Source organism: Ranitomeya variabilis, chromosome 2, assembly GCF_051348905.1.
Source record: "Ranitomeya variabilis isolate aRanVar5 chromosome 2, aRanVar5.hap1, whole genome shotgun sequence".
NCBI lineage: Eukaryota > Metazoa > Chordata > Amphibia > Anura > Dendrobatidae > Ranitomeya > Ranitomeya variabilis.
In genome coordinates this window covers 885,741,181-885,758,715 of record NC_135233.1, presented here as the reverse complement: position 1 = coordinate 885,758,715, position 17,535 = coordinate 885,741,181, and the positions used below count along the sequence as shown (strand labels likewise).

Genomic DNA, 17,535 nt, shown 5'->3' with positions numbered 1-17,535 from the left:
TCTGCTGTGCTCTTGTCTACTGATCCTGGTTCCAGTTATATCAGCTAAGTCTGCCTTTTGCTTTTTGCTATTTGTTTTGGTTTTGTAATTTTGTCCAGCTGGTTCCAAATCTATATCCTGACCTTTGCTGGAAGCTCTAGGGGACTGGTGTTCTCCCCCCGGACCGTTAGACGGTTCGGGGGTTCTTGAATTTCCAGTGTGGATTTTGATAGGGTTTTTGTTGACCATATAAGTTACCTTTCTTTATTCTGCTATCAGTAAGCGGGCCTCTCTGTGCTAAACCTGGTTCATTTCTGTGTTTGTCATTTCCTCTTACCTCACCGTCATTATTTGTGGGGGGCTTCTATCCAGCTTTGGGGTCCCCTTCTCTGGAGGCAAGAAAGGTCTTTGTTTTCCTCTACTAGGGGTAGCTAGATTCTCCGGCTGGCGCGTGTCATCTAGAATCAACGTAGGAATGATCCCCGGCTACTTCTAGTGTTGGCGTTAGGAGTAGATATATGGTCAACCCAGTTACCACTGCCCTATGAGCTGGATTTTTGTATTCTGCAGACTTCCACGTTCCTCTGAGACCCTCGCCATTGGGGTCATAACAGTTTGCCAGGCCAGTATTAAATGTTTAATGCATTACAGAAGAGGGATTATAAGAAAGAAGATTCTGAGTTTTTTTTTTCTTCTTCCCCTTTACCTCAGAGTGGCTATGCTTGCTGCAGACATGAATGTCCAGACCTTGATTACAAGTGTGGACCAGCTGGCTACTCGTGTGCAGGGCATACAAGACTATGTTATCAGAAATCCTAGGTCAGAACCTAAAATACCGATTCCTGAACTGTTTTCCGGAGACAGGTTTAAGTTTAGGAATTTCGTGAATAATTGTAAATTGTTTTTGTCCCTGAGACCCTGTTCATCTGGAGATTCTGCTCAGCAAGTAAAAATTGTTATTTCGTTCTTACGGGGCGACCCTCAGGATTGGGCTTTTTCGCTGGCGCCAGGAGATCCGGCATTGGCTGATCTTGATGCGTTTTTTCTGGCGCTCGGTTTACTTTATGAGGAACCCAATCTTGAGATTCAGGCAGAAAAGGCCTTGCTGGCTATGTCTCAGGGGCAGGACGAGGCTGAAGTGTATTGCCAAAAATTTCGGAAATGGTCCGTGCTGACACATTGGAACGAGTGTGCACTGGCCGCTAATTTTAGAAATGGCCTTTCTGAAGCCATTAAGAATGTTATGGTGGGTTTTCCCATTCCCACAGGTCTGAATGATACTATGGCACTGGCTATTCAAATTGACCGGCGGTTGCGGGAGCGCAAAACCGCAAATTCCCTCATGGTGTTGTCTGAACAGACACCTGATTTAATGCAATGTGATAGAATCCTGACTAGAAATGAGCGGAAAATTCATAGACGCCGGAATGGCTTGTGCTACTACTGTGGTGATTCTACACATGTTATCTCAGCATGCTCTAAACGTATAGCTAAGGTTGTTAGTCCTGTCACCGTTGGTAATTTGCAACCTAAATTTATTCTGTCTGTAACTTTGATTTGCTCACTGTCATCTTATCCTGTCATGGCGTTTGTAGATTCAGGTGCTGCCCTGAGTCTCATGGATCTCTCATTTGCTAAGCGCTGTGGTTTTACTCTTGAACCATTAGAAAATCCTATTCCTCTTAGGGGTATTGATGCTACACCATTGGCAGCAAATAAACCGCAGTATTGGACACAGGTTACCATGTGCATGACTCCTGAACACCGCGAGGTGATACGTTTCCTGGTTTTACATAAAATGCATGATTTGGTTGTTTTAGGGCTGCCATGGTTACAGACCCATAATCCAGTCCTGGACTGGAAGGCTATGTCAGTCTCAAGTTGGGGCTGTCATGGTATTCATGGGGATTCCCTGCCTGTGTCTATTGCTTCTTCTACGCCTTCGGAAGTTCCGGAGTATTTGTCTGATTATCAGGATGTCTTCAGTGAGTCTGAGTCCAGTGCACTGCCTCCTCATAGGGACTGTGACTGTGCTATAGATTTGATCCCAGGCAGTAAATTTCCTAAGGGAAGACTGTTTAATCTGTCGGTACCTGAACATACCGCTATGCGTTCATATATCAAGGAGTCTCTGGAGAAAGGACATATTCGTCCGTCTTCTTCCCCTCTTGGTGCGGGATTCTTTTTTGTGGCAAAAAAGGACGGATCTTTGAGACCTTGTATTGATTATCGGCTTTTAAATAAGATCACTGTCAAATTTCAGTATCCTTTACCGCTGTTGTCTGACTTGTTTGCCCGGATTAAGGGTGCCAAGTGGTTCACCAAGATAGACCTTCGTGGTGCGTACAACCTTGTGCGCATTAAGCAAGGTGATGAATGGAAAACCGCATTCAATACGCCCGAAGGTCATTTTGAGTACTTGGTGATGCCTTTTGGGCTCTCCAATGCGCCTTCAGTTTTTCAGTCCTTTATGCATGACATTTTCCGGAAGTATCTGGATAAATTTTTGATTGTTTATCTGGATGATATTTTGGTTTTTTCTGATAATTGGGATTCGCATGTGGAGCAGGTCAGGTTGGTCTTTAAAATTTTGCGTGAAAATTCTTTGTTTGTCAAGGGCTCAAAGTGTCTCTTTGGTGTACAGAAGGTTCCCTTTTTGGGGTTCATTTTTTCCCCTTCTGCTGTGGAGATGGACCCAGTCAAGGTCCGAGCTATTCTTGATTGGACTCAGCCCTCGTCAGTTAAGAGTCTTCAGAAGTTCTTGGGCTTCGCTAACTTCTACCGTCGTTTTATCGCTAATTTTTCTAGCATTGTGAAACCTTTGACGGATATGACCAAGAAGGGCTCTGATGTAGCTAACTGGGCTCCTGCTGCCGTGGAGGCTTTCCAGGAGTTGAAACGCCGGTTTACTTCGGCGCCTGTTTTGTGCCAGCCTGACGTCTCACTTCCCTTTCAGGTTGAGGTGGATGCTTCGGAGATTGGGGCAGGGGCCGTTTTGTCGCAGAGAGGCCCTGGTTGCTCTGTTATGAAACCTTGTGCCTTTTTCTCTAGGAAGTTTTCGCCTGCCGAGCGAAATTATGATGTGGGCAATCGGGAGTTGTTGGCCATGAAATGGGCATTTGAGGAGTGGCGTCATTGGCTCGAGGGTGCTAAGCATCGTGTGGTGGTCTTGACTGATCACAAAAATCTGATGTATCTCGAGTCTGCTAAACGCCTTAATCCGAGACAGGCCCGCTGGTCATTGTTTTTCTCCCGCTTTGATTTTGTTGTCTCGTATTTACCAGGTTCAAAGAATGTGAAGGCCGATGCTCTTTCTAGGAGCTTTGTGCCTGATGCTCCTGGAGTCGCTGATCCTGTTGGTATTCTTAAAGATGGAGTTATCTTGTCAGCTATTTCTCCGGATCTGCGACGTGTGTTGCAGAGATTTCAGGCTGATAGGCCTGAGTCTTGTCCACCTGACAGACTGTTTGTCCCGGATAAGTGGACCAGCAGAGTCATTTCCGAGGTTCATTCCTCGGTGTTGGCAGGTCACCCGGGAATTTTTGGCACCAGAGATCTGGTGGCCAGGTCCTTTTGGTGGCCTTCCTTGTCAAGGGATGTGCGGTCATTTGTGCAGTCCTGTGGGACTTGTGCTCGAGCTAAGCCTTGCTGTTCTCGTGCCAGCGGTTTGCTCTTGCCCTTGCCTGTCCCGAAGAGACCTTGGACACATATCTCCATGGATTTCATTTCTGATCTTCCGCTATCTCAGGGCATGTCCGTTATCTGGGTGATATGTGATCGCTTCTCCAAGATGGTCCATTTGGTTCCTTTGCCTAAGCTGCCTTCCTCTTCCGATCTGGTTCCTGTGTTTTTCCAGAACGTGGTTCGTTTGCACGGCATCCCTGAGAATATTGTGTCAGACAGAGGATCCCAGTTCGTTTCCAGGTTCTGGCGATCCTTTTGTAGTAGGATGGGCATTGATTTGTCGTTTTCGTCTGCTTTCCATCCTCAGACTAATGGTCAGACAGAGCGAACCAATCAGACCTTGGAGGCTTATTTGAGGTGTTTTGTCTCTGCTGATCAGGACGATTGGGTGACATTCTTGCCGTTGGCTGAGTTTGCCCTTAATAATCGGGCTAGTTCCGCCACCTTGGTTTCGCCTTTTTTCTGCAACTCTGGTTTCCATCCTCGCTTTTCTTCGGGTCATGTGGAGCCTTCTGACTGTCCTGGGGTGGATTCTGTGGTGGATAGGTTGCAGCAGATCTGGAATCATGTGGTGGACAACTTGAAGTTGTCACAGGAGAAGGCTCAGCGCTTTGCCAACCGCCGCCGCGGTGTGGGTCCCCGACTACACGTTGGGGATTTGGTATGGCTTTCTTCCCGCTTTGTTCCTATGAAGGTCTCCTCTCCCAAATTTAAACCTCGTTTTATTGGGCCTTACAAGATATTGGAAATCCTTAATCCTGTATCTTTTCGTCTGGATCTTCCTGTGTCGTTTGCTATTCACAATGTATTTCATAGGTCCTTGTTGCGGCGGTACATTGTGCCTGTAGTTCCTTCTGCTGAGCCTCCTGCTCCGGTGTTGGTTGAGGGCGAGTTGGAGTACGTGGTGGAGAAGATCTTGGATTCTCGCCTCTCCAGGCGGAGGCTTCAGTACCTGGTCAAGTGGAAGGGCTATGGTCAGGAGGATAATTCCTGGGTGGTCGCCTCTGATGTTCATGCGGCCGATTTAGTTCGTGCCTTTCATGCCGCTCATCCTGATCGCCCTGGTGGTCGTGGTGAGGGTTCGGTGACCCCTCACTAAGGGGGGGGTACTGTTGTGAATTTGCTTTTTGCTCCCTCTAGTGGTTACTAGTTTTTTGACTCTGGTTTTTCTGTCATTCCTTTTATCCGCACCTGGGTCGTTAGTTAGGGGTGTTGCTATATAAGCTCCCTGGACCTTCAGTTCAATGCCTGGCAACGTAGTTATCAGAGCTAGTCTGCTGTGCTCTTGTCTACTGATCCTGGTTCCAGTTATATCAGCTAAGTCTGCCTTTTGCTTTTTGCTATTTGTTTTGGTTTTGTAATTTTGTCCAGCTGGTTCCAAATCTATATCCTGACCTTTGCTGGAAGCTCTAGGGGACTGGTGTTCTCCCCCCGGACCGTTAGACGGTTCGGGGGTTCTTGAATTTCCAGTGTGGATTTTGATAGGGTTTTTGTTGACCATATAAGTTACCTTTCTTTATTCTGCTATCAGTAAGCGGGCCTCTCTGTGCTAAACCTGGTTCATTTCTGTGTTTGTCATTTCCTCTTACCTCACCGTCATTATTTGTGGGGGGCTTCTATCCAGCTTTGGGGTCCCCTTCTCTGGAGGCAAGAAAGGTCTTTGTTTTCCTCTACTAGGGGTAGCTAGATTCTCCGGCTGGCGCGTGTCATCTAGAATCAACGTAGGAATGATCCCCGGCTACTTCTAGTGTTGGCGTTAGGAGTAGATATATGGTCAACCCAGTTACCACTGCCCTATGAGCTGGATTTTTGTATTCTGCAGACTTCCACGTTCCTCTGAGACCCTCGCCATTGGGGTCATAACAGGTACCACACAGAGCGTGTGGTACCCACGCATGTGGTACCCTGCATCGTGCTGAAGCCGTGATTCATATGTTCCCTGCAGCAGCGTTTGCTGCAGAGAAAATATGAATAATAGTGTTTAAAATAAAGATCTATGTGTCCCCCACCCTCCCACCCCCTGTGCGCCCCCCCACCCCCTGTGCGCCCCCCCCGCTGTTCTGAAAATACTCACCCGCTCCCACGTTGGCTGTCGCGGCTTCCTGGTCTGGCCCCATCTTCTCCTGTATGCGGTCACGTGGGGCTGATCATTTACAGTCATGAACAGGTGGCTCCACCTCCCATAGGGGCAGAGCCGACTATTCATGATTGTAAATGAGCGGCCCCACATGACCGCATACAGTAGAAGGCGCGGGGCAGAGAGGAAGGAGTGACAGCCAACGTGGGAGCGGGTGAGTATTTTCTGAACAGCGGGGGGGCGCACAGGGGGTGGGAGGGCGGGGGACACACAGATCTTTATTTTAAACACTATTATTCATATTTTCTCTGCAGCAAACGCTGCTGCAGGGAACATATGAATCGCGGCTTCAGCACCAGTGGGGGGGACAGCGCTTACTGTAGCGCTGTCCCCTGCACGGCACACGGACTGCAAACGGAGACCGTCCGTTTGTGGTCCGTGTTTTACATGGACCCATTGACTTTAATGGGTCCGTGTAATACGTGCGCTCCCACGAACACTGACATGTCTCCGTGTTCGGCACACGGAGACACGGTCCGCAAAAAATCAATGACATCTGCACAGATGCATTGATTTTTATGGGTCTAAGTGTGTCAGTGGCTCCGGTACGTGAGGAAACTGTCACCTCACGTACTGGAGATACTGACGTGTGAAACCGGCCTAAGTCTGTATAAGTCACACAGAGTGACTGCAGACTTTTCATTTTCACTTTAAGCTTGGACAGCCAACAACCTAATGTGTACAGGAAGCAATCTAATGTGCTGACATCTTCTGTATAGGATAAGTGCTACCACAGAAAACTACAATAGCAGGGGCGGGAATATCATGTGTTCACATTTACATCATCCTCTCGCTCTTATTAATAATCATAAATTGGAATTGGAGTTCAGTACTTCTGATATCACATTATACTTGAGCAATAATTTTTCTTTTACCTCAGTATTTGTAATTGGAAATCAGGAGGGAACAATCAGAGGAGAAGTGTAATAGAAACACGTCACCACTTCTGCATTTTTCAACTCAATCCTGGTTTTGGCTTACACATCCTGATGGACCATACAGAGCTAATACTGAACATATAAATGTGGCCTAAGCTAAGAGGCACACTTCTGGTTTTGGCTTACAAATACTGATGTAAAAAAACCCTCACAAAATACTGAATACTGAATGTGTGCATGTGGTCTAAAACAGAGATAGGTAGACGTCAACACATTTACAACAATTCAATTAACCACTTACCCCATTTTTGTCTAGGGGACATTCTTCTGGAATCCATTTAGGAAATAAACTTTTAGAGCAATTAGTTTGTCTGATTGTATACTCCAGTTTGTAGTTCCATCCACTTACAACCTACTCACATAAAATATTGAATGTAAAAATAGTCCAAAAAAGTATATTAAAAATAACTGTGGTTTGGATATCAGAATATTACAGTGAGTTCTGCATCTAAACTGAGAGATGAAATTGAAATTATAGGTTCTGCTCTGCAGAGATCCCAATCATCATATTGCATTTGGGCACTCAGCAATTAGTAAGTTATTACAGATCCTATAGCTAGAGGACAACTTTGATATGTAGGAGTGCTTTAAAGAGAATCTGTCACCAAGTTTTTGCCACCATACCTGAAAGCAGCATGATGTAGGGGTAGAGACCCTGAATCCACTGCTGTGTCACTTACTGGCCTACTTGCTGCAATTTTTATTTAAATCTATTTCATCTTCTGCAGATCTAGCAGTTCTTCTGAACACCGAGCCCTGTATAACTCTGCACACATCACTGATTTACAGCTTTATGTGTATGCTGTGCATAAGCAGAAAACTGCCATTCAGTGATGGGGCATGGCTTGACTACCAGGTAGTAGGTCAAGTAGTCCTCTAGTGATAATCTCCTGCTGATAAAACACTCCACTAAGCAGCCCAGTACGTGATAAATGGCTGGAATCAGGGTCTCTGCCTCTACATCATGATGCTCTCAGATTAGGTATCAAAAGCCTGATGACAGATTTACTTTAGGCCTCTTTCACACGTCAGTGTCTCCGGTACGTGTAGTGACAGTTTTCTCACGTACCGGAGACACTGACACACGTAGACCCATTTAAATGAATGGGTCTATGCACATGTGCGTGTTTTCACACGGCCCGTATGTCCGTGCTGAAAACACGTCGACATGTCCGTTTTCTACCGGCAGCACGGACCACAATACGGACAGCACACGTGCACACGGAGAACAGTGTGCACTCTCCTCCGTGTGCACGTACCGCCCGCAGGAGAGACAGCGCTACAGTAAGCGCTGTCCCCCCCCGCTGTGGTGCTGAAGGCGGAATTCATCTCTTCTCCCCCGCCGGAGAGAAGAGATGAAAGATCTTTTTTTTTTTTTTTTTTGTGAACAATAAAGTTTTCATGTGCCCCCCGCCTCCCCTCTCAGTGCGCCGCCTGGTCCCTTGCCGCAGAAATACTCACCCGGCTCCCGCGATGTCTCCTCTGTCCTCTCCGCGCTGGCAGCTTCTCCTGTGTGAGCGGTCACGTGGTACCGCTCATTACAGTCAGGGAATATTCCCTGACTGTAATGAGCGCTCCCACGTGACCGCTCACACAGGAGAAGCTGCCGGCGCTGAGAGGACAGAGGAGACATCGCAGGAGCCGGGTGAGTATTTCTGCGGCAAGGGACCAGGCGGCGCACTGGGGGGGCTGGGGACGGGGACGCGGACGCACATGCAAACTTTATTCCCCCCCCCCCCCAAAAAAAAAAAAAGAAGATCTTTCATCTCTTCTCTCCAACGAACGCTGGGGGAGAAGAGATGAATTCTGCCTTCAGCACCACATGCGGGGGGGGACAGCGCTTAGTGTAGCGCTGTCTCGCCTGCACCGTCCGTGTGGTCCTCAGGCGGCACACGGGCGGCACACGGATGCCGCACGTATGTGCCACTTGAGCACACGGACATACGGACACGGATATCTCCGGTACCGTTTTTTTCCGGTACCGGAAATATCAGGACGTGTGAAAGAGCCCTTAAAGTAATGCTCGATGTATAAATCTATGATACAGAAATGTACCGTAGATTTTATCCTTTTAACTTTATAATGTTGTGTCAAAGCCTTCAATACAATGAGCAAATACTTTTTAGTAAAAGGATTGTTCTCATCCTCATAGATGAATATTATTGGAAACACAGGTATAACCAAGCACTTTTATAATTTACTGTTTAGAAAAATTTGCAGCCGTTCTTCTCTGCTTGTTGTTGGAGACCGTGAGCAGAATCTAGCTCAGATTATGGGGGAACAGTATGTACCGCTGGTTCTGGCCAGCATCAAAACAGGGATTACACACCCAAGAAAAGAGCTTGTAAGCACTGCGCATAGTAATGAGATGGAAACAAAACACATTTTAAAATTTAAAAAATGGAAGAAAATTTCAATAAGTAAATTACAAAATTACTTGTATCTACAGACACATTACCCATTTATGAAGATAGGAATAAGGGTTCATTCAGACGTCAGTGATTTTTCATCAGTGTTTGTATGCCAAAACTGGGTGTGGAATCTACAGAGAATAACTACTGTATAAATGGAAGACTGACAATTGAAAGACTGACATTGCTCTGTGTTTTGGAGACACTCCTGGCTTTGGCATACAAATACTGATGAAAAAAACCACTGACGTCTAAATGAGCCCTAAGGCTGTGTGCACACATTCAGGATTTTTCATGTTTTTTTGTGTTTTTTCGCTATAAAATCGCTTAAAAAATGCATACATTGTGCATCCTATCATTTATAATGCATTCCGCAATTTTTGTGCATATGTTGCATTTTTTCCCACGAAAAAAACGCATCGCGGTAAAAAACGCAGCATGTTCATTAATTTTGCGGATTATTTGCGGATTTCCCACTATATTATTGCATTGGGAAATCTCCGGAAAAAAACACAAAAAATCCTCAAAAAAAAAGTTCAAAAACGGAGAAAAAAAAACGCATGCAGATTTTTTGCAGAAAATGTCCGGTTTTGTTCAGGAAATTTCTGCAAGATATCCTGACGTGTGCACATAGCCTTTACTACACTTGAAATAATTCTCTTACATTATAATGATTACAATAATGGGAGTCATATAGATATTAGGTGTAGGAATAATTCTGTACTGATGATGACGGAAGCATTACTTAAATTTGTTCCAATCAATAGGGTAGTGGGGGGGGGGGAGGATCATGCTGTGTGTGTGTGTGGGATCACGCTGTGTGTGGGTCAGGGCCGGACTGGGACTAAAATTCAGCCCTGGCATTTGAAGTCACACAGGCCCACTTGTCACATGGTGACTGTATAATATCTTTGTACACTTGTAGGCTACAAGAAGTGAGGGGAGTGTAACACGACTATATAACATATAATTACAGCTGTATCAAGCATTACAGCTCAGTCCCCATAAAATGTAATACAGCCAGCCCCCATAGAATGTAATACAGCACAGCCCCCATAGACTATAATACAGCACAGCCCCATAGAATGTAATGCTGCACAGCCCCCATAGACTATAATACAGCACAGCCCCATAGAATGTAATGCTGCACAGCCCCCATAGAATGTAATGCAGCACAGCCCCCATAGAATGTAATGCAGCACAGCCCCCATAGAATGTAATGCAGCACAGCCCCCCATAGAATGTATTGCAGCACAGCCCCCATAGAATGTAATGCAGCGTAATGCAGCACAGCCCCCATAGAATGTAATGCAGCACAGCCCCCATAGAATGTAATGCAGCGTAATGCAGCACAGCCCCCATAGAATGTAATGCAGCACAGCCCCATAGAATGTAATGCAGCACAGCCCCATAGAATATAATGCAGCACAGCCCCATAGAATATAATGCAGCACAGGCCCATAGAATATAATGCAGCACAGGCCCATAGAATATAATGCAGCACAGGCCCATAGAATGGAATGCAGCACAGGCCCATAGAATACAATGCAGCACAGGCCCATAGAATATAATGCAGCACTGGTCCATAGAATGGAATGCAGCACAGCCCCATAGAATATAACGCAGCACAGGCCCATAGAATAATGCAGCACAGGCCCATTACTGCTGTATCCAGCATTACAGCTCAGCCCCCATAGAATGTAATACAGCCAGCCCCCATAGACTATAATACAGCACAGCCCCATAGAATGTAATGCTGCACAGCCCCCATAGACTATAATACAGCACAGCCCCATAGAATGTAATGCTGCACAGCCCCCATAGACTATAATACAGCACAGCCCCATAGAATGTAATGCTGCACAGCCCCCATAGAATGTAATGCAGCACAGCCCCCATAGAATGTAATGCAGCACAGCCCCCATAGAATGTAATGCAGCACAGCCCCCATAGAATGTAATGCAGCACAGCCCCCATAGAATGTAATGCAGCACAGCCCCCATAGAATGTAATGCAGCACAGCCCCCATAGAATGTAATGCAGCACAGCCCCCATAGAATGTAATGCAGCCAGCCCCATAGAACGTAATACAGCCAGCCCCCATAGACTATAATACAGCACAGCCCCATAGAATGTAATGCTGCACAGCCCCCATAGAATGTAATACAGCCAGCCCCCATAGACTATAATACAGCACAGCCCCATAGAATGTAATGCTGCACAGCCCCCATAGAATGTAATGCAGCACAGCCCCCATAGAATGTAATGCAGCACAGCCCCCATAGAATGTAATACAGCCAGCCCCCATAGAATGTTATACAGCCAGCCCCCATAGAATGTAATGCAGCACAGCCCCATAGAATATAATGCAGCACAGCCCCATAGAATATAATGCAGCACAGGCCCATAGAATATAATGCAGCACAGGCCCATAGAATATAATGCAGCACAGGCCCATAGAATGGAATGCAGCACAGGCCCATAGAATACAATGCAGCACCGGCCCATAGAATATAATGCAGCACAGGCCCATAGAATGGAATGCAGCACAGCCCCATAGAATATAATGCAGCACAGGCCCATAGAATAATGCAGCACAGGCCCATAGAATGGAATGCAGCACAGGCCCATAGAATGGAATGCAGCACAGGCCCATAGAATGGAATGCAGCACAGGCCCATAGAATATAATGCAGCACAGGCCCATAGAATGGAATGCAGCACAGGCCCATAGAATGGAATGCAGCACAGACCCATAGAATGGAATGCAGCACAGGCCCATAGAATACAATGCAGCACAGGCCCATAGAATACAATGCAGCACAGGCCCATAGAATATAATGCAGCACAGGCCCATAGAATGGAATGCAGCCAGACCCATAGAATGGAATGCAGCCAGACCCATAGAATATAATGCAGCAGAGGCCCATAGAATGGAATGCAGCCAGACCCATAGAATGGAATGCAGCACAGGCCCATAGAATGGAATGCAGCACAGGCCCATAGAATACAATGCAGCACTGGCCCATAGAATATAATGCAGCACAGGCCCATAGAATGGAATGCAGCACAGGCCCATAGAATACAATGCAGCACAGGCCCATAGAATGGAATGCAGCACAGGCCCATAGAATGGAATGCAGCACAGCCCCATAGAATGGAATGCAGCACAGCCCCATAGAATGGAATGCAGCACAGGCCCATAGAATACAATGCAGCACAGGCCCATAGAATGGAATGCAGCACAGGCCCATAGAATGGAATGCAGCCAGACCCATAGAATGGAATGCAGCACAGGCCCATAGAATGGAATGCAGCACAGGCCCATAGAATACAATGCAGCACTGGCCCATAGAATATAATGCAGCACAGGCCCATAGAATGGAATGCAGCACAGGCCCATAGAATACAATGCAGCACAGGCCCATAGAATGGAATGCAGCACAGGCCCATAGAATGGAATGCAGCACAGCCCCATAGAATGGAATGCAGCACAGCCCCATAGAATGGAATGCAGCACAGCCCCATAGAATATAATGCAGCACAGGCCCATAGAATATAATGCAGCACAGGCCTAGAATATAATGCAGCACAGGCCCATAGAATGGAATGCAGCACAGCCCCATAGAATATAATGCAGCAGAGGCCCATAGAATGGAATGCAGCCAGCAAGATAGAATATAATGCAGCAGAGGCCCATAGAATGGAATGCAGCACAGCCCCATAGAATATAATGCAGCAGAGGCCCATAGAATGGAATGCAACCAGCCCCATAGAATATAATGCAGCAGAGGCCCATAGAATGGAATGCAGCCAGCCCCATAGAATATAATGCAGCAGAGGCCCATAGAATGGAATGCAGCACAGCCCCTCCCCCAATAGCTCCACAATCCAGTCATCACTCATTGATAAAAAAAAAACAAACAAACACTCTCCTCACCTTTCCTCCTGCCCCGCGCTGCTCTGGCTCTGGTCTCAGCAGTTGCAGTCTGCCCGCCCGGTTACACAGCAGGTGCGCGATGATATGATGTCATCGCGCACCCGCAGTGTCAGCGGCAGGCAGAGCGGGGAATGATGGGAGAGGGGGCGTCAGCAGACGCTCTCTCCTCCATCATTGCATTCAACTGTACCGGCGTCTATGACGCCGGTATAGTTGAATGCGGGGCCGGGAGTGCGCCGACAGCGGGGAGAGTGTGCCAACAGCGGCACACTCGAGCGGCCCACTACTGCCACCGGCCCTTCTGGCATTTGCCAGAACTGCCCGATGGCCAGTCCGGCCCTGGTGTGGGTCATCGTGCCGTGTGTGGGTCATCGTGCCGTGTGTGGGGGATCGTGCCGTGTGTGGGGGATTGTGCCGTGTGTGGGGTATCATGCTGTGTGTGTGGGATCGTGCTGTGTGTGTGGGATCGTGCCGTGTGTGTGGGATCGTGTCGTGTGTAGGGTATCATGCTGTGTGTGTGTGTGTGGGATCATGGTGTTTGTGGGATCGTGCCGTGTATGGGGGATTGTGCCATGGGTGGGGTATCATGCTGTGTGTGTGGGGTATCATGCTGTGTGTGCAAGATCATGTTGTATGGGGAACCATATTCTGTGTGGGGTATTATATTCTGTGAGTAGTATCATGCTGTATGTGATGGATCATGATGATTGAGGGATCATATGGTCTGTGGGGGATCATGCTGTGTGTGGAGGATCATATTGGGTGTGAGGGATCAGCTGTGTGTGAGGGATCATACTGTGTGTGGTAATCATACTATTGATAATGTTGTGTGGCGGCAATCAGGTTTGTTTGAAGTATCATACTGTGTGTGGGGCCATACCTTGTGTATGGGGGATTAAAATGTGTGGAGGATCATTCTGTATGTGGGGATCAAGCTGTGTGTGTGTGTAGAGGAATCATGTTGTATGTGGGGGATCATACTGTGTATGGGGCATCATGCTGTGTGTGTGTGGATGATCATGCTTTGTGAGTGGAGGATCATGCTATGTGTGGGGGATTAATCTATGTGAGGGGGATCATGTTGTGTGGGATGGATCTGTGTGTGAAAGATCACGATGTGTGTAAGGGTAGGGTGTGATGGTGGGATATGGTATGTGGATATCATTTTATTTGTATTAATATTTTACTGATTTTCATGGCCTTCTCTTGTAGGATGAGTTTTTTGCTAATTGATGAATGGCTGTGGTTGCCATCTGATATCAGCCCCCACAGTACTGTATTGTTGTCTTCTCACAGGGTCAGTGAATAATGCTGTTTGATAATATGCTAATGACATACAGTATTGAACTATCTTGTTGAAACAATGAGCCCCTGGGACCTCCCCCCTGACGTGTGAATGAGGAGGGGGACTTTTAAAATATCAAGGAGTTGAGACACCAGAACAAGTCCTGTGTGGAACTATGAAGTGATCACAACACCTCAGAGAGAAAGAAGAGCATATGGACTATGTTATCCTCTGTCTGCTGAACTGTTGGACTCTCATCTCCCAGGGCTTTTATCCTGTTACTGAACTGCATTTGGGTTCTGGACTATCTTATTCTTTGTGTGGTGGATTATATATGGACCTTTGTATTTCTGCCTACATAAAGGTCTTGGGATTGTTCACTCTTCTCTTGTTCTGCTGATTGTGTGATACCGGAGAAGGACCCCGTGACATAGGGAACTCAGGGGACATTATGTGGGAGAGACTCAAAGGCCATTATTATTTTATGTTGTATGTTGGTCAGGAGACACAATTACTACATGTGGCATGAAGTCAGGAGCCATTATTAAATGTTAAGCAGGTACTTAAGAGACATTATTACATAATAGGGGCACTCAGTGTATTGTAACTATCAAAGCGGCACATAGTAAGCATTATTACTTTATTGTAAACTGTGCAGACGAGTCGTGTCTAGAAGAAGTTCTTGTTCTGGGCCAGATGGCAAGATGGGAAAAGTCAACTACTCTATTAGAAAGAATGTCCCCCCTAACCTAATATCTAACTGTACTGCAATCTATTAATATGTTCTGCAGGACTGAAATCCCCCATTGTATGGTGGTAATATGAGTTTTGATCTTTGTATAGTTGTTGTTTGCATGGTTATTTGCTGAGGTTCCACTTTATCCCATTATGATTAGGATGCGCCACCATAATTGTAAACATAGATACTTTGTTAGGATCCACTCATATGTGTTTCACTCCTCTGGAGCTGATCCCCTAACTACGCCTCTGGCTCCAGTTCCTACAATGCCTAGTGGAAAAGTTTTTTCTGACCTGTTGCTCCGCCTTTGTCAGATTTTCAAGACCAAAGTGGAATTGGTGGTTCATCTCTCTGTTCACTTTTTCAATTGCCGACTGCATGACTGGTAACAGTATCTCACTGGTTGTGTCTATGACATGATAGCTTCCCAGCTGGCGGTATTGGACAGCCTGCACAATCGGCTCCACAACTAGAAATAATGCAAATATATAAAATATTTATAAGAGCTAGGCTTCTACACTGCCCCTTTTCTTCTACACATCAATGTTATTGACATTACCCTATAATTAACAGCGCTAGATAGAGTTGTGTACACTGTAATATTTTGTGGAGAGCCCCTATTAAATTTTATGAAATGTCCAATATAATACAAATATGCCTAAATCCACTTTATAATTCCACAATAAAGCCCCATTTAGTATTGTACATAAATATTAACCTGAAAGGGTATTCTGCGCAAGTACATTTAGAGCATGTTCCCAAGTGAAAAAAAAGAATGGCGGGAGCACAAATCGATGTCTCTCTCTATTCTGTTTAATGGGAGTTATGAAAAGAGACAAGCAAGGATGCTGCATAACATAGAGGTAAACCCAATCATTCTTTGCCTTGATTGTGCTCAGTGAATATAAGTCACACTCTTAAAGTAAACCTGACAGCTGATACATGCTGCCCGATCCACGTACAGCATGTATCAGGCATTATCTGTATGATCATAGCCAAGTATGTTTAACTCTAAAATGCTGCGGCGTTTCAGAGAAAGACATACTTTAGAAGCTCCCAAGGACTGAATGACACTGGAGATAAGTCGGACAGGGGGGTCCCCGGTGGGTTCTGTCCACTTGCAGCCTTGGAGTGACAGTTCTTTCCCTATGTATGGGTATAGGAAGTGACCTGTCACTCCAAGGCAGCAGGTGGGGAGAAGCCACCAGGGACGAGCTGGTCCAACTAGTCTCCAGGCTGCTTTTAAAGTATGTTTTTCTCTGAAACGTGGTGGGGCTTCAGTGTCAAACATACTGGCTGAGATCATACAGCCAGTGTCTGATACATGATGCCTATAGATCGGAAGCATGTATCAGCTGTCAGGTTCACTCTAAGTGTGGATGCTGGAGGTGAGACCTTTAGCTATCAGATATTTATGTCCTATTCTATGAATATGGCAAAAATATCAGAATTAGCAATACCTATTAAATTAAGAGTGTGCTGATCTACAAGATCAGATCAAGATGAGTGCTGTCTACATAAAAGAAAAGGTCAACATAAACACTAGATGAAAATAGCCTGAACTTGCTGATTCCGGTGCGACCGGCTGACTATTTGATGCGCACATGGGAACTCTGACTCTCCTCCAACAGAATGCTTTGGTTTTTAGGCTATAGAGTCACTGTGAGAGCGTTGTGCAGGAGCGCGGATTCAGGAGTGCTTTCATGGAAAGCACACAGGCCGTCTATGGTCCCAGTGACAAGAGCGTAGGTAGTGTGTTCTCGCCCCCCGCAGTCACAGTGAGTGCGCTCCTCTCACTGTCACTGCTATACTGTATATAAACAGACTGAGCACACACTATGAAAACTCTGCTCCCCCTGCACTCATAGCTGGGAAACCCGTACTCCAAATACAGAGTACAGGTCTGTGCTACCTCATCTGAGAGCAGAGACAAATAATAAAGCGCAGGACAGAAAATAATGAGAAATAAAATTAATAACTTTTGCTACAAAATTAGTTTAAAAATCACAAAATGATGAATATTCCAGCACAGTAGATACAAGTGACAAGTGTTGGTGGGTGAGCCAAAAAAAAAAGGGAAAGCACCCTAAAAAACGTAAAGTGATAATACTCAAGCAGAATGTAGAAAAGGAAGTAAGGAATGGTTAACTATACCCAGGCAAGATGGTACAACAAAATGTACAACATATGAAAAATATAATTAATGACCATCGAAGTTACAGTAAGTGATATACATAATGGCAGCCCAGGAAAAGAAGGCTCACCCACCAAACACCCAGGAAAAGAAGGCTCACCCACCAAACACCCAGGAAAAGAAGGCTCACCCACCAAACACACCCGATGCACATTTCTCAAATTCTTCTCATCTGAGAGCAGCATAAAGTAGAAAAAGAGACCCTGATTCCAAGGATGTATCACGTAAT

General features: G+C 46.1%; 1 protein-coding gene across 2 annotated transcripts in view; it reads right to left on the bottom strand.

The window, feature by feature from the left end:
• Positions 1-17,535, bottom strand: part of LOC143808112 (T-kininogen 2-like) — a 72,893-nt gene that overhangs the window by 33,406 nt on the left and 21,952 nt on the right. For both annotated transcript variants that reach the window (XM_077290416.1, XM_077290417.1), the window contains 2 exons: positions 15,406-15,581; positions 6,980-7,090 (listed from right to left, as the gene is read on the bottom strand). In XM_077290416.1, coding sequence (XP_077146531.1) covers positions 6,980-7,090; positions 15,406-15,581 — 287 coding nt within the window. The remainder of the gene's footprint in view (positions 1-6,979; positions 7,091-15,405; positions 15,582-17,535) is intronic.